This window comes from Gopherus evgoodei, chromosome 8 (assembly GCF_007399415.2).
Source record: "Gopherus evgoodei ecotype Sinaloan lineage chromosome 8, rGopEvg1_v1.p, whole genome shotgun sequence".
NCBI classification, from domain to species: Eukaryota; Metazoa; Chordata; order Testudines; family Testudinidae; genus Gopherus; species Gopherus evgoodei.
The window spans coordinates 57,126,886-57,142,930 of NC_044329.1; the positions used below are offsets into that span (position 1 = coordinate 57,126,886).

The following is a 16,045-nucleotide window of genomic DNA, read 5'->3' on the forward strand; positions in this document are numbered from 1 at the left end:
CCCACCCCCTATCCAGCCCCCCTTCTCCCTGTCCCCTGGCTGCCCAGACCCCTATCCTCACCCCTGCCAGGCCCCCAGGACTCCCACGCTTATCCAACCCCCGCCGTTCCCTGTCCTCTGACTGCCGCCCCCGAACCTTTGTCCCATCCAACCGCCCCCTGCTCCCCATCCCCCAGGACACCCTGCCCCTTATTCAACCCCTCAGCCCTCTTACCATGCCGCTCAGAGCAGAAGTCAGAAAAGCAATTCCCTCAGATACTCCAGTTCCCTTGTATCACCACCAGCACTGCTCCTTATGGGGATGAATGGTTATGAAAACCAATACCCCAGTAAAAGAAAAAAGGTTCTCCCGATCCCAAAGGACCAAGCCCTAGACCCAGGTCAATATACAAGTCAGATATTACCCACAAATCACGCTGTTGCCAGTCCTTTAGAATCTAAAATCTAAAGGTTTATTCATAGAAAGAAATATAGATGAGAGTTAAAATTGGTTACATGGAATCAGATACATAGAACAATTGCAAAGTTCTTAGTTCAGGCTTGTTTCAAGCATGATGGGATTACTGCTGATTTAAAACAAATCAAGTCTCTGGAGTACAAGCATCCAGCTTGGATGGGTTGTTCAGTTGTTTGTTCAGAGCTTCAGTTTCTAGCAAAGTTCCTTCAGTGGTCAGAAGCAGAATTGAAGACAAAAATGGAGGGGTTTCCAGGGCCTTTTCTATCCTCTGCCATGTGGAAGGACACCCCTTTGGTCTTACTGTGGAAAATCACAGCAGCAAGGTGGAGTTTGGAGTCACCTGGGCAAGCCACATATCCATGCATGAGTCAGGGTATGGCTACATTTGGAATTTCAAAGCGCTGCCGTGGCAGCGCTGCGGGAGCGCTGCCGCGGCAGCGCTTTGAAGTGTGAGTGTAGTCAGAGCGGCAGCGCTGGGAGAGAGCTCTCCCAGCGCTGCATGTAAACCACATCCCTTATGGGTGTAGCATGCAGCGCTGGGAACCGCGCTCCCAGCGCTGCTGCCCTGATTACACTGACGCTTTACAGCGCTGTATCTTGCAGCGCTCAGGGGGGTGTTTTTTCACACCCCAGTTGCAGCGCTATAAAGTGTGAGTGTAGCCAAGCTCTCAGTTCTTTACAGGTAGAGCAGCCATTGCTCACATGCTAGCTTGAATGTTCCCAGGGAGGCTCCTCATATGTGGCTTGGAGTCTCCCAAGGTCCATTGTTAGTTAAGTGTTGAGAAAGTAATTTTCAGATTAAATGCCCAATCAAGAAGCTGACCAAATGCTTCACTAATGCTACTTAGAATCAAACATATTGAGATACAAGTACATAGCCAATATTCATAACTTCAAATACAAACATGATACACACATACAGACAGCATAATCATAACCAGCAAATTACAATCTTTTCATAGACACCTTACTTGACCTCCTTTGTACAAGATTTGGTGCAACTATTGGACCTTGGGTGCAACAATGATCTATATGGTCACCATTCATGTCAATAATGTCACAGCAGGCACTCTGTGTTGTTCAGACAGGTCCCCTTCATGGCTTCCAGGTTTAAGTACTGGTATGGGCAAATCAGGGGGCTGTGAGAGGCTGCCACTCAGGTCTTGCTGGGCAATATGTTCTGCCAACTCCAGCCTCACAGGGTCCTCCTGTAGAAGTTTAGCCTCATCCTCCTTTGGTGATGTGGCAGTGTCAGCAGCCCAAAACCCCCATGGTATTATGGTCCAGTCCTGCAGGACCTTAACGTGATGTGATCTGTCGTGTTTCACCATTTTCATGTTTAGTAGAGTACTATTAAGCCATGACAAAATGATGCGAAAACTATAAGATAACAATTTACATTTGATACCAGCTATCTCAAGATTAACAAAACAAGGCACTAACATGTTGATATATTAAGTCAACTGTATTAAGATAATATGTTCTGAATTTTGTTTTAACCTTTAAGACAATAAAATACTCATCCAGAAGAGAGCAGGCAGAGAATTTAGTTCATAATCCATTACCACATCCCCATCACAGAAAATGTTTCTATTTACACATCAGTCACTAGTCATTTGTTAGAATACACAGTTTTGTGTCTTCTTCTAGTGATAGAGAAGCTGTAATCATAAGATGTTTCTCAGGATCATATTAATGAGGGCTGTCGATCAATTGCAGTTAACTGATGTGATTAATTAAAAAAATAAATGTGATTAAAAATTAATGATTAATCGCAGTTTTAATTGCATCGTTAAACAATAGAATACTAATTGAAATTTATTAAATATTTTGGATGTTTTTCTACATTTTTATATTTTGATTTCAATTACAGACTACAAAGTATTTATTTTTATTACAGATATTTGCACTGTAAAAATGATAAATAAAAGAAATAGTATTTTTAATTCACATCATACAAATACAGTAGTGCAATGTCTTTGTCGTGATTGTCTTTCTGTTCCATAACTGAACTCAAAAACAAAACAATGTAAAACTTTAGAGCCTACATGTCCACTCAGTCCTACTTCTTGTTCAGCCAATGGCTAAGAGACACAATTTGTTTACATTTACAGGAGATAATCCTGCCCTCTTCTTATTTAAAATGTCACCAGAAAGTGAGAACAGGCATTTGCTTGGCACTTCTGTAGCCAGCATTGCAAGATATTTACATGCCAGATATGCTAAACATTCATATGCCCCTTCATGCGATATGTTTCCACACTGATGACACTCATTAAAAAAATCATGCCTTAATTAAATTTGTGACTGAACTCTGCCATATATTTCATGTTATAGCAGTCTTGGATGATGACCCACCACATGTTCATTTTAAGAACACTTTTCACTGCAGATTTGACAAAATGCAAAGAAGGTACAAATGTGAGATTTCTAAAGATAGTGTGATAAATGAAGGGCAGGGGTCAGTTCTCTTTTATGGACATCCAGCCAGCCAGCTAGCTGTAAAATCCCTCTTGGTAGCTGTTCTCTACTTGCTTTATCTGTAAAGGGTTAAAAAAGGGGTGAGTGGGCACCTGGCCAAAAAAGCCAGTGGGAAGGCTACAACTTTTTAAAATTGAATCAAGACTCCCCTTTTGTCTGTCTGTAGTTGTTCTCTCCGGAGAGGAGACACAGAGCAGCAGTGCTGTAAGAAGCTTGCGCCAGGTCTGAAAAATCATCAAATCGTACCTAGAAACTATTCATTTGAAACCCCAGATATATAAGTGGATCAGGAAATGTTTAGGAAGATGCAAGTAGGTTTATCTCTTATTTCTGTAAGGCATGTGGATTCCTCTGTGCTAACCCCCAAATGCTTTTCTTTTTCTTGTAACCTTTAAGCTGGGCCTCAAGAAGCTACCTTGATTCTTAATCCTCGTAATTGGTTTTTTTTTAACCTAGCAATAGTCTGAGTTTTTAGATGTATTTTCTTTCTTTTTAATAAAATTTACCTATTTTAAGAACAGGATTGGATTTTTCATGTCCTAAGAGGGTTGTGCATATGTTATTTAATTAGCTGGTGGCAACAGCTGATTTTGTTTTTTTTCTCTCAGCTCTTCCATTGGGATGGGGGGGAGTGTGTGAAAGGGCTTGAGGGTACCCCACAGGCAGGAATTCCCAAGTGCACCTTCCTGGGTTTAAAGGGTTTGCTTGTTTTTGTATGGGTTTTTTTGTATTTGGGTGGTGGCAGCGTCTGCCCATCCAAGGTCAGAGAAAAGCGTCTATCCTTGGGAGTTGAATACAAGCCTGGAGTGGCCAGTATTCATTTTTAGAATCCTTGCAGGCCCCCACCTTCTGCACTCGAAGCACCAGAGTGGGGAATCAGCCTTGACAGATAGCTACAGCACTCAGAGTTTTAAGAATCTGAAGTGCCTTTCAAAATCTGAGAGGGACAAGGTGTGGACCCTGTTTTCAGAAATCTTAAAAGACAACAATACGATGCAGAAACTACAGAGCCCAAACAACCAGATAGCTTAGTGGTTTGAGTGTTAGCCAGCTAAGCCTGAGGCTGTGAGCTCAGTCCTTGAGGGGGGTCATTTAGGGATCTAGGGCAAAAATCTGTTTGGGGATTGGTCCTGCTTTGAGCAGCAGGTGGGAATAAATGACCTCCTGAAGTCCCTTCCAACCCTGATATTCGATGTTTCTAAATTAACCAAAAAAGAAAATCAACTTTCTGCTGCTGACATCTGACTCAGATGATGAAAATGAACATGTGTTGCTCTGCTCTGCTTTGGCTTGTTATCAAGCAGAACCTGTCATCAACATGGATGTATGTCTTCTGGGATGGTGGTTAAAGATGAAGGGACATATAAATCTTTAGTGCATCATGGCACGTAAATATCTTGCAACAGTGCCATGAGAATGCCAGTTCTCACTTTCAGGTGACATTGTAAACAAGAAGCAGGCAGCATTATCTCCTGCAAATGTAAACAAACTTGTTTGTTTGAGCAATTGGCTGAACAAGAAGTAGGACTGAGTGGACGAGTCAGTTGTAAGTTCAACTAACACGATAAAGAGATTGCACTACAGTACTTGTATTAGGTGAATTGAAAAATACTATTTCTTTTGTTTTTTTACAGTGCAAGTACTTGTAATCAAAATAAAGTGAGCACTGTGCACTTTGTATTCTGTTGTAATTGAAATCAATATATTTGAAAATGTAGAAAACATCCAACATTTATATATATATATGGTGATATGCCTATCTCATAGAACTGAAAGGGACCTTGAAAGGTCATTGAGTCCAGTCCCCTGCCTTCACTAGCAGGACCAAGTACTGTCCCTGACAGCTTCCCCCGCCCCCCAATCCTTAAATACCCCACCCTCCCCAGGATTGAATTCACAACACTAGATTTAGCAGGCTAATGCTCAAACCACTGAGCTATCCCTTCCCAATAATTCCATTATTGCTTAACAGTACAATTAATTGCGATTTTTTAAAATTGCTTGACAGTCCTCATTAATTTTTCTGTATTACATTGACTCTTAATATATGGTATCTGTTGTTCAAACCTTTGCTGAGTGTTGTGTCATACCAGGGGCAATAGGGGCACAGTGGGGTGGGTGGGGGGTATCAGTCCCCAGAGCAAGGGGCTGGGGTGGGGAGGGCTCGGTCCCCACAATGTGGGGCAAGGGCCAGAGCAATCGGGACATGGTGAGGGCCAGTGCCCAGAGCAAGAGGCTGGGACAGGGAGAGGAGGGTGGCCAATTTTGGTTGGACGTATTCCTGGAGGGTTTTGTCACATGACAATCTTTAATTTAAAATTAATCTTTAATTCCTGAAAACTCTGGGACAATCTTGGAGGCTTGGCACCTCTTGGGGAGGGGCTGGTCCCTGAAGGGAGAGACCTGGGCAATCAGGGAGAAATGGGGGCGGACATGATCCCACCCCCACATGGCGGCACCACCTACTTCCTGGAGTCCGGTCTGGAAGCCAGCCACTGTCAGGTGTCAGCAGCTGATCAGAGAGCAGCTCCTCCATCTGGCTCCAGCCACAGCTGCTGCTCTTCCCACTGCCTAGTGCTAGAGGACGGGCAGCACACCCAGTCTCCATTAGTGTCAAGAGGACTGGTAACTGGGTCAGGGGTCCAGAGCAATAGGTCTCCACTTGCAACTCTGCCCACTGCCTGGTGTCGAATCCCAGCCCAGGCTGGGCGAGGGCTTCGCCGGACTTGCTGCCCTTTAGAGGGGCCCGGGTCAATTTACCAGCCGCTGAGGGGAAATTATTTTGATTGAGTGGGGTTCTTTGCACCTGAGCCCCCGAGCCAGGTTGGAGCTAACAGATACTGCAAAGTTCCCTGCAGAGAAACAAGGATCCAAGTCTTCTCTATGCTGCGGGTTCAGCCCTAGTACATGGGGTGCAATGGGGAGGTGGGTAGGATGATGTATCCCTGGGGAGCCCTGCTGGGGTGGAAGTGCTGGACACAGATCGGGTTGGAAATCAAGTACCAGGCTGAATCCTGCAGGGATGGATGTTAGGAGGCCGAATCCTGCAGTGGTGACCGTACCTAGCTTGGCCCGCAGCCTCCCACCCGGCCCTTCCCCGTGCTCTCCAGCAGGTGCTGGGCTCACCTTGCTGTGTGGCTGGCTCCAGCCCAACAGACCCCTTCCTTCCTTCAGTTGTGGGGCTCTTGCTTCAGCCCCCTCCCCCTTCCCCGTCTTTCAGCTTTGGGGCTCTGGCAGCAGGCTCCATGCTTCAGCCCCCCACCCCAGCTTCAGCTGCAGGGCTCTGGGCTTCAGCCCCTCAGAGTGGCGAGGCTCTGGGCTATTCTCCCTCCGGATCCAGCCATGGGGCTTCGGCCCAGGGCAGCAGGGCTGGCCTTACTATTCACCATGGTCAAGAGGCAAGGAGCGGGGTGAGCCCAGAGTACAGGCCTGGGGAAGGGAGCCCAGGGCAACATGGGGAGAGTAATGGGGCATCAGGGGACTATGAGAAACCTGGGGGAGACATTGGGGGGGGGCAGCAGAGGCAATGGGTGAGTGAGATCAAGGGAGGCAGTAGGGGCCAAGGGCACTAAAATACAACTGTACATTTTTATTATTGAGGCTGAAAAAAACCTACATAAATAAATTACAATGATTTGGATATGTGGAATGTGAGAATGCCTGGTCTACTCCTGTGACTTGAATCCACCAATCCTTGAGATGAGTGTAACCCCCTAATCCTGCACTGTGTGTATATGGGCATCATTATGTTTCCCATTCCAAAATGGAATCCCTCTTGTTGATATAGTTTCTAATTATGATGCAAGAACATCTGAGACAAAATATCTGACATGCAAGAGCCCCATCAGTCCAGAGGACAAGTGAGCAAAGACCACTGAATTTCTTCTTTCCCACCCGGGTTCCTTGACCACCAGCCGGTAGATCTTCCTGCACAGTGACTCCATATATCCAACTTTGAATCCTAAATGCTGCTGCACCAAATATATTGGAAAAACTGTTTCACACACTCATTAGGGTCTGTCTTGCCTTTCCCCAACCCATCCAAGCAACGTAAACAGATAGCATCTTTAATGGCCTATGGACATCTGAACCTTAGACACATTATTAGCAGAGGTTCAGGACTACGCTACTTACTTTCCCAGGGCTGGTCTACACTATGGGGGAAAATCGATCTCAGATACGCAACTTCAGCTACGTGAATAACGTAGCTGAAGTCGAAGTACCTAAGATCGAATTACTCACCGTCCTCACGGCACGGGATCGATGTCCGCAGTTCCCCGTGTCGATTCCGCAACTCCGTTCAGGTTGCTGGAGTTCCGGAATCGATATAAGCGCGTTCGGAAATCGATATATCGCATCTAGATGAGATGCGATATATCGATCCCCAAGCAATCCATTGCTACCCGCCGATACGGCGGGTAGTGAAGATGTAGCCCCAGCAGTTCAGCTCACTCCTGGAGTAGTTTCAGAGCCAAATTTAAAGTCTCCTTGTCTCTAGTCACTGGCAGCACTTCCCAGGTCCCAATGCACGACTAGAAGAAGCCCTCCAGAGCCTTCGCTCATATCGAGTTTGTCATGCCAATCTGCCCCTGACAAAGATGGCGGTGCATGGAAGAAAAAGGTTAGTGACTGCCTAAGACTGAGTTCCCCCTTGCTATGGGAGCTCACTAGCAAACCAGGCAGCCTCCCTATTTGGTGACCAGTCTCACCCTATTCTCCCGCTCCCTATTCTGTAGCCAGTCCCACCCTTTTTAAGGTCCACTTCTCTGGGTGGAGCATGTTCTGCAGGTGTGCCTAACTGGTGCTGCCTGAGTGCAGGAATGCTCTATACTTTCAACTCGTGGGACAAGGGCATGTCACATCACAGTCTTCCTCTCTCTTCCCTTTCTGCAGCTGAACCTTGACTCCCACCCAGAGTGTTGAAAGGGCCTCTTCTGAGTAGGTGCTGAGCTTCATCTTCCCTGCCCAGTTTACCCCCACAGGAGTGCTGAAGAACTCCTGAATCCTAGGGCATTTACATGGCCTTGTAACCTGCCCTGTCACTAACTCTCCTTCTATGCAGGTGCAACAAGAACTGATTGTCCAACTGAGTTTATTCCAGATTTATCTGGGAATACTGATGACAAAAATCTCACTGTAAAAGACAAAAACCCAATAACTGCGTATATCAGATAGGGCAGAAAGCAGGTACAGTTGAAAAAGCAAAGAATGCTGCAGGCATCTAATTGCACTGATTACATATCATAAGCATCAATATGTGTATTGTGAATAGATACAGGAAAATATATTAGCTCCTGCCAGCCCTCATGCATCAAAGCTTCTGCACCAGTGCTGTGCTGATTCTAGGGGCAGACCCTGTAAAGCCTTACTTACATATGTAATACTTACTTATCCCAGTACTCCCTTTGGCTTCAGTGAGCCCACTCACAGGATTCAGTATTACTTACAATCGTAAGAGTTTGCAAGATCTGCTCCCTGGTTTCCATACTACACAGAAATAGTTCCAGACTCTCATAATGATGTAGCATTAAAATGAAAATGTATGAGATTACCAACTGGATGCATTAAATACACGTCGTAAATGTCTCTCCAACTTCTAATGAAACAACTGCTTATAAAACAACTATACAACGTATACCTGGGCCTGTCACTCATCCAGCTGTTACTGGTACTTATGCAACATTTAAAAGAGAAAGGCCCAGTTTAGTTAGTTTTCAATCCCAACTACAAAGACAGATCTCGAGAGAGCTGGAAAGCTGCTCTCTGGGGAGGAAAGATTAAAGAGCCCAGTCTGGCGTTGAAGCTAGGACTCCCCTCACAGCAAGTTGTCTTTTATGCTTTTAAACAAAATATAAATGTAATGCCAGCCTATTTGATAACTGGGATTGGTAAGCAAAGCCCATGGGAACAAAAGGACCTGCCTGCTCAGGTGAGAGGGAGGCCAAACCTGACTGTGAATACACAGCACAGGTACAGGATGGCAGTGTGACAATGTACTCGTGTCTACACCCTACGCACAATTATAATAATCTTTGTCCAAGACATGTCTTGTAAGTATCATTTGAAGATTAGCTGGTCAATACTGTCCTAATAAAATGTGTGTGGCAATCCTGTATGTGAAATTACACGATTTCCCTGTATGACGTAATTAACACATGTTCCAAACTGTGGTTGGCAACAGGTCTGTCTCAGGAACGTGTGCTCTGCTTAATTTGCATTTAAGCTGTAAACAGAGCCAACAAGCAGGAAGGGAGACAGAGGACTAGGAAACAGGTGGGAAAACTACCGGGGAATATTCTGACACTGTCTTCTGAATATCAGCTGGAAATGTTTTCCAAGAGAGGGACTCAATGATAGAAAGGAGGACTAAATGCTCCAAGGCCCCCCTACGCCTCCCTCTTTCTCTGTCCATCAAGGAGAGGGGATGGGGAGAGCGTAGGGTCCCCAGGCTGGGGGTGGGTGGGGAGCAGTGACATGGAGGGTCACGTGGGGAGGTCATGTGTCCCCCCTTAGCTGGTGCCCCTCCTCCTGTACTGGTAAGAAATGGATTCTACTTACAACACTGCTAACCCTAGCCCTAAGAGCACCACCTTGGGAACCCAGTCCCTATCCCAACACGTCCTACCGTTTGGGGAGCGTTGTTCTCTGGAACAAGACTCTTGTGCACAGACCCCAACCCCTTGAAACATTCTATTCTGACACGTCCTGCCATTTGAAATCATAACCCTACCCAGGGGAGCACTAACCACTGGAATCCTAACCCTATCCTGAAAAATCGTACCATTTGCAACCTACCCCTAGCCCAGGGAGCCCTATCCACTAAAACCTTAGTCCAGGGAAGCCTACTGATAGGAACCCGAACCAAGCTCCAAGTACCCCACCCATAGGAGCTGTCAAGGTTCCTCCCCCACTCTGAACTTGTTACACCTGAGAAAGACTCTCAGGGCTTGGAAAATGTCTACGATGCTGTATGCTGCATAAACACTTGTAGACATAAACTGTCAGTTCTGGAAATAGGTTCATGAAATACTCCGAGGGCTCCTTGATTATTTCCTTGACCCTGAAACAGAAGAAGAACAATTGATTTTTCACTTGGGAAGCCTACCCTGCTAAAAAAAGTGTCAAAGGTTCAGAACAAATGGTCAGGTTTCCCCATTCCTTTCCCTATAGAGGGAAAGCCATTTCAGCACCTTTCTGAAAACAAGAGAGAATTTCCTAGCAATGATTAATATCCATTATCCCTCTGATCTGACACATTCTGCCTTTTCCATTCTCTCCCATTATCCTATTTTTCCATCCCATGGGACTAATCTCTTCATGGATGAGGGGCCTTTTATCTAATTATTTTCAAAATCCTCATATAGTCCAATCATCAAAGCACCTTAATAGGGCATGTCTTCACTGCAGAGATAACATGGGTGATTGGAACCTGGCTTAGCCTAGACATGGTGTGAGCACTGCAGCCATATGGCAAAGCATACTTGAGTTACTGTGTTCTCACTGGTGTTTCACTCCCATCTGTGTGTTGCTAGGACTTCTGGAATCATATCCTACGGTTCATGGTGCTGCAGTAAGCAGAGTTGCTCTATGATTCTTCCCCAGTGAGTTGTGGGAGAACTTGTCTGTCCTTCTGGGCCCCTGTGGGAAGGTTTGGAGGACTATCAGCACTGCAGTAATTTAGCTTGACTCCTCACTGCAATGTGAGCAGAGGCATGGGCTGAAAGCACCATTGAACTTGGGCAACAGAATTTCCTCTGCGGCTGGGAGGAGAAGCTAATGGCCCCATGGAACAAGGACTGTTGATCAATGGGTGACCATAGTGATGATCTGGAAGCTAGTTCCCAGAAGCATCTTGATCGTGTAAATTGCCTTTGGGTGGTGAGCCTGGGGTTATCTAGAGTACCCAGCCTGGCACTTAATATTGTGACTTCATAATATGATACACTGTATCCACATAACATTATTCTATGCAAGTACACAGCATTGTGCTATCCTTCATAACCTGGACACACTTTAGTTTATAACACACTAGGGTATTGGGAAACGGTCTTTTTCCCATACCCTGCATATTTTTACCCTCCTAGAATGGTAATATGTCCTTTGGAAGAAGGGATTCCTGTTCTTAAACATACCGGGACTCACAGACAGATTCCTAGGGACTGTTCATCCCTAGAGAATGTGAAGCAATCACTTACTTTTCTTCCCTCTCATCAAAGTGCTCGCCCATGTTCCTGATGAACCTCAGTAGGTCCGTGACATAGTTTTCATACTGTTTCTTCTTGTTCTTGAAGTGCTTGAGCATGCTATCCAGAACCAATTTGTCAATCTGAAATAAACACACTGGATTATTCCATCCCAGTCACACATCATAAAATACAGCCTCCCCTGGCTGCAGTGGTCTCACTCTGCAGAAATATCACACACATAAATTTCTCATAGATGGAGCAATATTTTATGGCACTTATATTAAAATGTATGCTTAATAGCATACAAAATTTCTATGGTTTTATCTAGTTTGCTAGGGTGTGGACTTGTTAATCTTCTGGACACAACACATCTCTTTCCCAAATGTCCTTCGCTTTGCACAGGCATTTGGGGAAAAGCAGGGCTAAGAGATACAAGGGCATGATTATTATTATGGTGTCATCATGATTTAGCACTAGATTTTCAGGGGTGTCTGAGTTCTACTAGGTGAGAGGGACAAAGGTGGTTTTGTATCACCTTTTCACCCTTATAGCTGTGGCACTATTTGGAAAGGTCCATATGGACTACAATACTGTCCAAGGATCACCAGAGCTCAGAGTACCCCGGCCATCCACATTTCCACTCCAGCAATGCTCCCTACCCCATGAGGGCTAAGAACAGGTGTTAGAGCTGACTACATTGCTTTTATGACACCTGGATATTTTTATGTCCAAGGGGAATCCTCAGTTACTCCATTAGGGCAGCCCTCCATCCTGTGTACACCACGGAAGAGGTCTGAAGGGAAAAGAACTGGATCAAAGGACCTGGGTGGTAACTGTGCCGCTGTGGTTTTTTACTGTGCTGAAACTGAGGCACATGGGGCCTGGGACAGATGACTGTGTAAGTCTTAATATATAAATTCATTAAGTAAGTGAAAGCTGTCTAGAGGCTTGTCTATATTAGAAGGTTTTGCCACTTTAACTATATTGGTATAATTAAAGCAGCAACCTACCCCCTGCTGTGGCCAGTTATATCCATAGGAAAAAGTGTCTTGTATCGGTACAGTTTATTCTGGTTCTGGAAGCAAAATAGGTCGTGCTTGTATAAGGCACCTTTATACTGATGTAACTGTGTCCACATTAGGGCTCATATCAGTACAAATACATCAGCTAAAATAACAGCCCTAGCCGACAGTTATTTACCCAGATACAACTTCTAAGTATAAACCAGGTCTAAGATTCTTCTGTACTGCACTCATTGCCACTGTAGTTAGGCACCTTCCAAGCTCAAATGCTTTTTAATAAGTTCCCTCTTTTTTCCTCCCTTTGCACACCCTCACAGCTGCAGTCCAACACAGGGGAAATTACTCTAACCGCCTTCTCCATTTAAAAGGCTTGTCACAACTTAAGCAGCAAGTCGCTAAGGCGATGTCTACAAACCACTCTCTGGAAGCTCCGTGTACACCACTCCAGCAGACTATGATGGTAGTTTTTAAATCTCTTAGATTTGATTAGATTATGCCTCCATGTTGTCTGGATAGGGTTGGAGTTACACTTCCAGTTAAGGTTTAAAATGGGTCCTGTAAGTCCTATGAGAACGCTTACCCCTTGCACGTCCACAGCAAAACAGCTTACCTGCTCAGTCCACTGCTGCAGAGGGTGCCCATCACAATTCAAAGCTTTCAGAATCTCACTCTTGTTGTTGTGATGCTTGGTGTTGCGTGTTTTGATATCGCTCTCATTCCCAACGTCTCTCAGGAACCTGTACCTGCTGTGGAATCAAAGGCACATTGGAGATGGCCTGCTGCGCTGATTCTTGACAGAATGGGGCAGCTTGCAAATCTGCTGTTTGAGGGTCTGTAATTTTCATTCATGGCACTTACATCTGCTTGCTCCAGAAAAAGGGATGTTGGATCAAGTCTCTCAGCAGGTTCTCAACTGGGCTTCCTTCACCAGGAGAGACCAGACTTTTCCTAAGGTCTGCTATCTCCACATAGTCCTGCACATCCTCTGGACAACTTTTATCCAAATCATCTCTATCATTTTCCTCAAAGGGGACCTTACCCACTGTTACAACATACAAGACCAGCCTGCTGAGCGCCTGAGTATGAGAACAAATGTCTGTTTCACTCCAGGGCACACAACCTCCCACCAAAAAGAAACAGAGACAGAGAAACTATCTTCTAAAATCAGCATTCCGAGTGTGTGTACCCATGTGTGTACGTGTATGGCAGCAATCACTTCAGGAAGTGTTTGTATTAGAGAGCCCACCACACTGAAAGCATAGAGCAAAATCAGGAAGTGACTTCCAGGGGTCAGAGAAAAATCTTCATTCCTAATCACTGTCACTTCCTAGTACTCTGGTCTCCTGTGCTATGGGAATTTCCAGAAACCATGGAGTTATACAGTTCCTTTTGAATATATAGGAAGATCAGCTGATTTGCTCCAAGAAAGCAAAGGAAGCAAAAGACAGAAAAGGTGTAAGGGGTAATCTGAAACATAATATTGGTTTAATAGCAAGTTACCTTCAGGTCTTTGATTATAACATCATCCTTCTGTCCTTCACTCAATCTTTTGCTCTTATCAAAATCCGCTAAGCGAACTTTACCAGCAGCATCTGACAAAATAACAGGAATAGTTAAGCCTGTGGTATGTCTGTCTGTGTGTATGTTGCGCTCCTTTTCTGTGGTACCTGGTTGAATTATTTGCATGACCCCAGACTTCTCTGGTAGATTATTCAGTGGGATGACCTGATCTCTCAGTAGGAGGGCAAAACTAATGTGATACTTACGGCTGCTGTACTACATGAGCACGAATGCACACACCTTCTGTGCATAAAGATCTCTACATTGTGACATATACAATCAGCTCTATAATGCCTCACTTTCTCTACTATGAGCAACAGGAGAAGAGAATAAGACAGATAAGAACACACAAGCTAACCTATCAAAATGTTACGTGGGTGTAGATCCTGATGGCCAAATCCAAACATGTGTAGTTCTTGAACTGCCTCAAAGAGTGTCTTAAGAACACTCTTGCAATTCACTTCATTCTCTGATGCACTCAGGTGTTCTTCAAGGTTCTTCTCACAGAGCGAGAGGCACAAGTACAGGCAGGGTTTCTTTTCTTCAGCACCAAAAAGCTTTACTAAATGGTTGCTGGTCAAACATTGTTCAAGGCACATTTTCTCTTGTTTAGCAATTTCTGTGCCAATGCAGAATATCTTCACAGCCACCTCTTTCCCATCATAGAGTCCCAGGTAGATGCCCCCTTGGGAGGTTCTCTGAATCCTGAAATCATTATGTTGGAGGATTTTAAGTTTTCCAATCATAGGACGATACATGTTGTAGAGAACTTTCAGCTGCTCTCCCCAGCATTTGCTGGTGGGTTCCCAATCTTGAGGTTGACTTGGACCAGCCTTGGCGCCGTACGGGCGAAGAAGATCTGCCATTTTCTTATTGTATTTCCTATTGACAATCCCAATAAGGTCCCCAAGGTCGGTCCTTGCCCCTCTTTCACACAGTAGCTTTGCTATTTCGTAATAGTTTTTCTCTACAGCTATCATCAGTGCTGTTTTGCCCTCTCTGTCAGCATCATTGATGTCAACTTCATTCTTCTCCAATAAAGCTTTCACCAAATCCAGACTTTGCATCTCGACTGCCAGGATGAGGGTAGTTTTCCCATGTTCATCTCTTCTGTTCACATCAACACCACAATCCAGCAGGAAATGAACTATTGGGAGAATTGACTCCCTTGTCTTGTTATCACTTGGAAGGAAGGCATAGATTAAAGCATTCCTGTCCTGGTTGTCACAGATGTTCATGTCAGCCTTCATCTCACTGACAAGCATGTTTACAACTGAGAGGTGGCCCTCCCTGGCAGCATCCATCAGGGCTGTTGCCCCACCTTTATTCAGTGTCCTTTTCTCCTCGTTAACCACCCTCCTCAAATTCACATCTGCCCCATTATTGTATAAGAATCTTAAGGCATCCTCATTCCCATAGCCAGCAGCCTCCATAAAAGCTGTGAAACCATTGTCATCATACTCATTGATTTTTGACCCCTTAGAAAGGAAGAGCTCTAAAAGTCGCACATTTCCGACTATCCCTGCGACAACAAAGGGAGTGGCACCATTTTTCTTCCTAGCACACGGATCAGCACCTTTCTCCAGCAGAAGATCAACGATCTCTTCCTCATCAGCCTGTACAGCACTGTGCAGAGGTGTCCAACCACCTTCTACCTTGGAATTAACATCTGCTCCTTCTTTCAACAGCTGCCGGACTGTATCTATTGAATGGTTTCGGACAGCATTGTTTAGCAGAGAGGGTTTGTCTGCTGCTGTTTCATTTCTGGAGGTCAATATCTCCTCCTTGCTGTTACCAGTGTCCTCCATGACTGTTAAGATAAGTGGCTGTGCTCTTGTTCTGTGTCCCTTTCAAATGGAGATTCTTCAATAGAATGTACCTTCTGGGCTTTCCTTTAAGAAGGAAGGCAGGGATTGGTCAGTGCCTTTGTTGTCGGGACATGAATGGAGTTTTGCTCATGAAGTACACCAGCACTACCCAGCTCCAAGGGCTCCATGCTTCACATATTCCACCTGATTAGCAAAGAGAGAAAAACCTGTTTACTGACTCTTAAGACTTTACAGTTGTGCTTGATAGGTGATAGTTAAGTCTACATTTTAGTCACGAGTATTTTTAGTAAAAGTCATGGACAGGCCATGGGCAATAAACAAAAATTCACGGCCCGTGACCTGTCCATGACTTGTACTATACTATGACTAAATCTTGTGAGTCCTGCGGGTGCTGGAGAGGGGGCAGTGGGTGGTCAGGGGATGCTAGGGTGGGGCCTGTGGAGGCTCGGTGGGGCAACCTGGGGGGCACTGCAAATGCTCGGGGGGACATCAGGTGAGCAGAGGAGGCCT

At 45.1% G+C, this 16,045-nt stretch overlaps 1 protein-coding gene across 7 annotated transcripts in view; it reads right to left on the reverse strand.

Annotated features, from left to right (window-relative positions):
* Positions 1–359: 359 nt before the first annotated feature.
* The window catches only part of LOC115655906 (2-5A-dependent ribonuclease-like), a 37,373-nt gene continuing 21,687 nt past the window's right edge, over positions 360–16,045 (reverse strand). For 5 of the 7 annotated variants that reach the window (XM_030571926.1, XM_030571927.1, XM_030571929.1 and 2 more), the window contains exons 2-7: positions 14,065–15,718; positions 13,647–13,738; positions 13,005–13,222; positions 12,757–12,892; positions 11,134–11,264; positions 8,014–9,998 (exon numbers count right to left, since the gene is read on the reverse strand). In XM_030571926.1, the coding sequence (XP_030427786.1) occupies positions 9,860–9,998; positions 11,134–11,264; positions 12,757–12,892; positions 13,005–13,222; positions 13,647–13,738; positions 14,065–15,514 (2,166 nt within the window). In that variant the 5' untranslated portion in view covers positions 15,515–15,718 and the 3' untranslated portion in view covers positions 8,014–9,859. Of the gene's footprint in view, positions 371–8,013; positions 9,999–10,419; positions 10,577–11,133; positions 11,265–12,756; positions 12,893–13,004; positions 13,223–13,646; positions 13,739–14,064; positions 15,719–16,045 lie in introns of those variants that run through there. The other 2 variants (XR_004001535.1, XR_004001536.1) reach the window with 2 other exon arrangements.